At 39.6% G+C, this 8314-nt stretch overlaps 1 protein-coding gene across 1 annotated transcript; it reads right to left on the reverse strand.

The window, feature by feature from the left end:
• Positions 1–249: 249 nt before the first annotated feature.
• LOC131038037 (growth-regulating factor 6) lies at positions 250–6346 on the reverse strand. Its single transcript, XM_057970315.2, has 5 exons — positions 5735–6346; positions 5021–5263; positions 4450–4918; positions 1727–2667; positions 250–802 (listed from the first exon to the last, which is right to left on the reverse strand). Exons 1-4 carry the CDS (start codon positions 6078–6080, stop codon positions 1731–1733), a joined length of 1995 nt encoding a protein of 664 aa, XP_057826298.1. The 5' UTR covers positions 6081–6346; the 3' UTR covers positions 250–802; positions 1727–1730.
• Between the last annotated feature and the right edge of the window lie 1968 nt (positions 6347–8314).

Genomic DNA, 8314 nt, shown 5'->3' on the forward strand with positions numbered 1-8314 from the left:
CACCAGTGTTCTCTGAAGTGAAGTATAACAACATTATTAGAAGTTTTTAATCGAGTTATTAGCTATTAATTGTAAGGCCTACTTATTCTCCCAGTCTTAAAGTCTCGTGACAAGCCACTGTTTAGTTCACTATCCTCATTAATTGATGTTTGACAAATGCCCACCCCATGAGAATGTGAGCTGTAGTTGGTCCTTTCTTAGAGCAACAGTACTGCTAGCTTTTATGAAACAGAGACAACAAATTCAATCTAGAGTAAAGACTCTCATTTAATCTGTCATTCATTCAATCAAGAAAGTACCACAAATAGTCTTTTTGACAGATACAGAACTTCTAACATAGCTTTTGTTACTGCATTGATATCACAGATTGCAGAGAGCCATGCTTAATTTTAGCAGCAGATGTGTCTGAGAAGTTGACATTGATCATTAACAAAACATACATAGTCTCCTTTCTGCTTTTTTTCTCCTTTTTTTCTCTTTTCTAACAAGGCAACAATTCATACAAATAAATAAACTCACAAGTCAAAAGAAAGCAATACTCTGTCAATTACTGTTTCAGGTCAAGTATATCAGCAAATCATTTCATGATGGTCATCATACATGAATGATCTAGTTAAAACCAGATTTCGTTGTGATTGGCAGTGGGGTTCTGATTGTGTCAACTGCTCTTTTTCAGCTTTAGTTGTTAAGCAACATAAGCATGCACGACAAGGTCACGGTATCAGATCTTCCATGGCAATTTACTACAGCAACTTGAAGCATCCTAACCACAGCAACTGGCTAAAATAATCCAGTAGACATCCTGTTAACAAAAGAATATGTAAGAACACTAAGATATTAGAAAAAAAATACGAGGTTATAGTCAACTATACACTTTAAAAGACACTTGATTTCCCCAGTACATGATGTCTGAGTAATGGAGTTTCTGGATTTTACAGTGTTTGAGTTTTTTCAATCAATATTTTGGATCATACTTTAGAAGGAGTTATATGAGTTAAAATAAGTAGAACCATTAGAATTAACCTCTACTTATAGAGATGGATATTATTACCTAAATTTAGTAGTTGGTGCAACACAATTTCTTTTGAATTTACGTAACTTACAATACAAAAAGTTATTACTGTATTCAATAAAACACATTTCTTAATCAAATAAAGAAGGCATTTATTATGACTGGAGCTTCAACAGCAGGGACCGTATTCTTTACATTGCAGGTCCCAAACAAAGAACAAGAGTGTCCATTAAAGGCAAGTAGAAAAAGAAATCAATTGAGATTCAAAATTATCTTTCTATGAATAGAAAGAGAACAGCACCTAAATGACGTAGAGGAGTAAATACAGAAAGAGACAGAAAAACAAGATATGAAGAAGATATGAAAAAGTAGAATCTCAAAGAATACGACTTAAAATGGGTTTTTCTTCTTTGGAATTGTCCTCGGATATATGGTATCAATCCATTGCTAAAACGAAGTAGAGGACAAAAAAGCATTGCGCTTGGAATCGAGCCAAGCAAAATAGTAGGGGATAAGAAACGTTTTCATCTGAATAGCAATAAAGTCATAATAATCAAACAAAACTGCAAGATATACAGGATATCATATTCATTAACAGATTTTCTTGGAACACAAGAAATATAAAGTAAATTAAAGCTCTCTTTCTGATGATGGATGATCTGAAAACATTGATGCAAACAAAATCAGAGTAACAAAGCAATAAACTGTTTTTACCTGATTAAGTGGTGGAGATTTGAGCGGGTGCAGTGACAAACGCCACAGTCCTGAGATTATCACAGAGGCCACCGGAATCCCCCTTAAGAGCACGGGGGCTACTGCCTGTACTGCTATCAGACAGGGAACCAAAAGTCTTCTGCAAGACACCTGTCGGTGAAGTGTCCCCACGGCCAGGGCTACTGCTGCTGCAGTCCCACCCATCACCGATCATGAGATTAAGCGCAGAGGAGGAAGTGTTTTTGGCACTAGGGGTGGCGGTGGTGGAATTGAGAACCTCCGCTAGGGGCCCACCAACTGGGCTCTCCCATGTTATTGGAATCCAGCTTGTGTGCTGCTGCTGATGGCTTTGCTGCCGCTGGTGGTGGCGCTGATGGTGGTCGGATTCGTGAATGCCCAAACCCATGCCCATTCCCAAGCCCATGTCCATTACTAATGGGTCTTCTGAGCGGGCTGTTGAGAGCTTGAGAGGTGAGAGAGTTAGCTTGTTATTTGGGGATGTAGGGGAGGAGAAATCAGAGGGAATGGAAATGGAGAGCTGAGTGGCAGAGGAGGTGGAGGTGGTGGTGGAGGCGGCGGCGGCGGCGGTGCGCAAGTGCTCCATGTCTGACCATGATAGAGCGGCTGAGCGGTGGTCTCTTGTAGTGGCGGCGGCGGCGGTGGTGGTGGTGGGCCAGTCGTCAAAGAAGTGCCGTATGCCCGCGGGCCTTTGCTGTTGGGATTCGTTACGTTGGTTTGTCAGAGGGAGGAGATTCATCTGGCCCAGCCCGAAGTCTGGGGCCTCCTCCACTAGAGATCGAGTCTCAAAGCTTATCAGATTGTTTGTAGTCTTTGCCGTGGGCGTTACCATTCTTGATCGCCATGTATTGTCGTTGAAAAGGCTGCTGTTTGTGGGCTCAAAATACTGCCCAGATATCTCACTTTTTATCCCGTTCAGATACCTGTAAAGCCCACAAACACAAACCGCTGAAGCCCGCTAGAGAAAACTCTTCAAAAAAGCAGAACTTTCATCGAGATCTATGAGAAATTTAGAAAGCATGAGAATTGATTTTACACAGTGGTGTACAGCACTAAAGATCGTTCTATTTTTGGGGACAGGATGCGGCAATCTATAATTTATCATTTAGTTGCTTTTAAATTTGATTTTGTCTATTTTTTTCATGAATGTATCCTCGATTCTGATCCTGAAGATTGATGAAAAAATACAAAATCAAATCCAAGCAAAGCAACTAAATGTGCATTGATACATTAACGGATTGTAAAAATCAAATGATAAAAAATGATCTATTATTTAACAGCATGTATTCAATTTTCAAAGAAATTCCAGAGCTTAAAAAAGTCCATGCCAACAGAATAGAACAGATTATAATAGTATATTGTGGAAGGAAAGAAGGAATAACCAATAACTGGCATCATAAATGCATCGTATGCCAGTTGATCTTTTCGAGGTTCGCTGTCAGCACAGGCACCGAGAAAGCCCACAAAACACGATGTGAAGACCTTTTTTTATAATGGCTCTCACAAGTCTCGAGATTATAGACATGATTGATAAAGTCTAAGGATGTGGAGAAGACTTGGAAGCAAATTTAAAAACACAGAAGGACTGGACTAGGTACACCCAGTTGTACAGTAGACAGCTTCTTAAGGAATTGTCCCTTTCATCTAAGGGTAGTATACACAGTTTCTGAAGGAATTGTCCCTTTCAACGAAGGGTAGGCCCTCAGGAATCCTATCAAAAACACTACTTTCAAATCAGCTAAGAATCGCAAGAGAGAATGCAAACGACACGACCAACATCAAATTTGCAAGAACTGAACACGAATTGATTTTGAAATTTTCATCCATCTTCGCAACACCCGTGGCAAGATCTATGAAATCGGTCCTTATAAATTGCTAATCAGCTCCTTTCCTAACAGCAGAATTCATCAAATACATAGTAGTAGAACCTTTATTCTTGATTTTAAATCCTTTTCTTCGAGTTTTGGGGTTTCTAGATTTGACTGTTTCCAGATCATACTCCATGATCTTTTGTCGAGATGAAGATAGCCCGAGAAGAGAAATGGAATATGATGCTTTTGCTATCTACATTGGATATCTTCTGTCAAAATGAAGAGAGCCAAAGAAGAGAAATGGAATATGATGCTTTTGCTATCTACATTGGATATCTTCACTCTCAAGATTGGATTATATAATATGATAACTCGTTGATGTAAAAATACTTACACATACACTCAAATCCAAAACTCCAAGCTAAACTACTATTATGGACTCACGACAATTTTATGTCACTTTCTTATTTTTACTTCTTGTAATTGATATGAATTTAGTACTTTATACTCAAACTCCCAAATTCCTATTTTGGAAGCAATTTTACAGTAGAAAGTCCCGATGTTCAGCCAAATCCAATGGATTAGAAAAAACCAACCACAAAAACAAAACAGAAACCACCATTGATTGAACAGTATGTTGAGGCAGCACCTGAAGCATGTACATATACAGGCCGGCAAAGCCCACAAACGCCCGAATGCAACGAAAATATATCTTTTTATTATCAGTTCAGTAGTCACAAACAGCTTCAAAATGCAGGAACAATACAAAAAATATACTAAACTTGTACAGTTCTGTAAAACTAATTATAGTGGTCCTTAAAGAAAACATTATCTTTAAGGTAAACAAAACATAAGAAGTTCATCTCAAATGCTTGGGTTTTTCTTCACATTTACCTGTCGACGTTGAGCGGAATTTGGAAGGGAGTGGAAGAAGCATCGATGGATGAAGCAAAGGCATTGTGCTTAAGCCCTGTGTGGTGCTGTTGTTGAGATTGGCGTAAATTTGCTAGAGAGGATAAATTGGCATTGCTATTATTATTACTACTAATACTATTATTAGTAGCATTGATATTAGCAGGATTTGCAGCGCTACGAGCAGCAGCCAGACTTGTTGTCGTTGCAGAGGAGGAATTGTTAGCAGCGCCGCCAGTGTTGGCGGCGCCGCCGCTAGTTTGATTTGCAGTCTGGCCTTCCACAGGCTTTCTTGAACGGTGACGGCCTCTGTTCATGTGCCGTTCACAATACTTCTGGTCTGGAACGGCGTCCCTGGAACAACGCCACTTCTTCCCATCCGTTCTGCGGCATCTTCCCGGCTCTGGATCCGTATTGTTGGCAAAACCCAAATGGAAAGAACCCCACCCCACTGCACCAAAACCACTACACCATTATTAACATACACACACAACACACATGTACTTAAAAATTGCACTCACTGCATTGGGGTCTGAAACGGAACGGGACTTACAGTTGGGGCGGAGGGATCCTAAACCTGGTGAAGACAGAGTAGAGAACATATTCAAGGTGTGATTTTTACGAATCGAAATCAGAAGCTCTGGCGGTACCGCCATACCAGCCATCATATACTTGAAAATTAAGGCCTGGTGCTCCAACTCCTGCCACTGTGACGCCGTAAACGGACTCATCCGTGTACCGCCAAATATTCCATGCATGCCGTTGCCTCCATTGGAAACACCCATAGGCAGGATTCCTGCACATAATCGTACTCAAAATCAGATTTCGGTACACAAATCTGTGCATGAAAATGTCACAATATTTGATTCTCTCATAAAAACACAAGCCTGCGAACAGAAACGAAAATCCATATTTGAGTTAACAGTCGATTGATCCAAAAGCAGCATTTTTAAGAGATTTCAATCTTCCACACTTCTTCAATAAATACATACATATATACCATATGTTTGAAGTGAAAGTCCCTGCATTCCGCAGATTTTAAAACATCCACAGAACACAAAGAAAAGCCTTTAAACCAACCATAGACAGATTTCAAAACATTTGACGTGAAACTTCATTACCCATATAAAGATTCCAACTTGACTGTCACCGAACAACACATTCACATTTTGAACCCGACCCAAATCAAGAATCCAAAAAAAAAAAAAAAACTAAAAGCCAACGTAGAAAAGAAAAAAATCAATTAACCAACAATTAAGCACAGTACCTGCAGGCTTAGTGGACGTGGAATACTGGTACCCCCCAAAGGGCAAGCTGGTAAGACACTTATTATAAGGAGAAACAACAGAATCACTTCTCATTAGCCTACTAGCCTGCTGCTCTGCACACTCCATCAACTCAGAAGAAGCATTATGCGAAGCATCAGACACCATAGAACCACTCCGCATAAGGTATGAATCAGTACGAGCCATCTTGGCTGCACTTCTCCAGTCTTGATCCCTTGACGTCGTGTTCTCCAAATCCATCTCAGAGCCCGACCGGCAATGCTTAAGCTGGTTATTACTCCCCCCCATTCCCAACACCCCGTCCAAACAAACCGCCGAGAAATCCATTCTCAACTAAAAAATCCCAGCAGCTGGGAGCTTCCAAATCTGAGAAAGATAGATAGATCTACCCAGAAAATTATTATCAGTCTAAAATGCAAATAAGGACGAAATAAAACTGGTTGCTTTCCTTACAAAACACTCTCTCTAGTCAGTCAGTCGTCATCAATGATAATAGCCATCCTTCTGGTTTTCTGAGCCTGCTGGGCCTTTGCTACTGCTGCTGCTGTTATCTTCTTCCTCCATCATCTTCTGTTGCACTCCTGCAACAACTGCAGGCACACAACTATAAGAAGGCCAGCAAACAAACAACACCCAAACCGCTTACCGCCTCTCATAAAACCGCCGGTAAAAGTAATTACTTTAAACGGCGCGGATGTTTGCCGAGATGTCTCATCTACGCACTCGCATGCAAGGGCTGCTCAATGGCGGCCACGTGACCGTCGGCTGAGGGACAAAATACACAAAAAAATCTATCGGGACCCTAACCCCAGGTTAGCTTCAAATACAAGCTCCTTTTCTTTTGACCTCAGTTAATTCAAACCTTTTACCCAGGGTCAAGTCAGCCAATATAACTCCGTTCACCTAAACGGCGGCTAGTGTCACGGTCACACGTTCACCGTCACGGTCAGGGCCGTCGTCATATTTTTACTATTTTCCGCCGACCGACAATACCGCACCTGGATTCTCTTTGGAGCGCGGCCATGGGCCCCACCCCTTTACTGCCGGCGGTAACTGCGAGGTTTCCGACAGCCGTCGTGGCTTTGTGTATAATAATATCCCGACAGCGGGCGCCGGTTTTTCTCACTTCGCCGGTGTCATAACTTTGTCTCTATCTGTACTTGGAGTGGGGTCCACACTAGGTTGGGGGGCCACAAGGACGAAAGTGAAGGTCCTTTACCCATATGCTTGCTCCATGCCTATTTTATCCTCATTTGCACACAAACATATGGCTAATGGGTGGCTAATAATAATAATAATAATAAAGGATATTGGGCTCCATCACCAATACTATGATCCAATTCCATCTCCCAAGGCACACTAGGTATACTTTGTTAGATGCCCTTAGCCAACATGCTCCTATACTACTACTCTACAACAAACCCTCACCCTTCTTGGTTCATTGCACCGTTGTTTGTCTTTCTATCAAAAAGTGTGCCAATTTATTGGTTGGTTTGGAGTGTTTACCTTTTGGGCTAAGGACATATCCTTGTTTGGATGACAACACAATGCTATTGGCTAGGCTTAGGACTCTAGGCAATCTTGGATTTGTTCTCAACAGGGTCTCATAGGTAGTTATTTCTTTTATGAATAGACCTGGGTGTCCTCCCTGGGAGGGCACACTATTAGGTGGAAGATTAGGTTTCAATTTGGTTGGGTCAATGATGGTAGATGGGATTTTCTAATGGGAAAAATTGTTATTTTGAGTGAGGAAGATGAATAGGGAGTAGGTTCCAAAATTAACTATTTATAGTAAAAGTTTTTCGAAATTCAAGTTGATGAAAATTAACTAAAAATATGATGTGGTTGAATGTTGAAAGTTGAATGTTGAATCTTGATAAAATAGGGGAAGAGTATCGATTAGTGTCCATGTTTCAATTATTATTCATTGGATTTTGTTAATTAAAAGTGCACTAAAAAATCATCTAGTGGACCAATAGCCACCCATTTTTTGGAAAAAAAAATAGTAATTAGATCAATTTTGCAACTTTATTGGTGCGAATACTGCACAATAATTGGGGCGCTTGTGCATAAATATTGGATCAATTGTGCAAACTTTTTGGTTACAAAAGCGAGCGAGTGATGGGGCAATAGGGAATATGTTTTGAATTGCACTTTGAAATGATCTTTTTTTGACCCTTGTGTACATAACAAGTTCATAATTGAAATTGGACATGCAATGTTAAACTCTTCCCTTATCACATAATTTGACATGCTAAAAAAAAATGGTCTAATTGAAATTAGACATGCAATATGATTTAAAGATAGAGAGGCTAAATTAAATGATCAAAATAAAACATTGTATATGTAATTTTGAATATATAAAAATAAAATCATTTTTTTAAATGTATTATATGAAATAAAATTTAAAAAAAATTAAAAGATTATATTATATTATATATATACACAATTCTAAGATCAACCATCATAATTAACACCTAATAATATGTATTGATAGATTTTTCATGAAATATTATCAGTAATGTACTTGAAACTACACTATACATTTTTTTTTCAAATAT

Source organism: Cryptomeria japonica, chromosome 9, assembly GCF_030272615.1.
Source record: "Cryptomeria japonica chromosome 9, Sugi_1.0, whole genome shotgun sequence".
Lineage (NCBI taxonomy): Eukaryota > Viridiplantae > Streptophyta > Pinopsida > Cupressales > Cupressaceae > Cryptomeria > Cryptomeria japonica.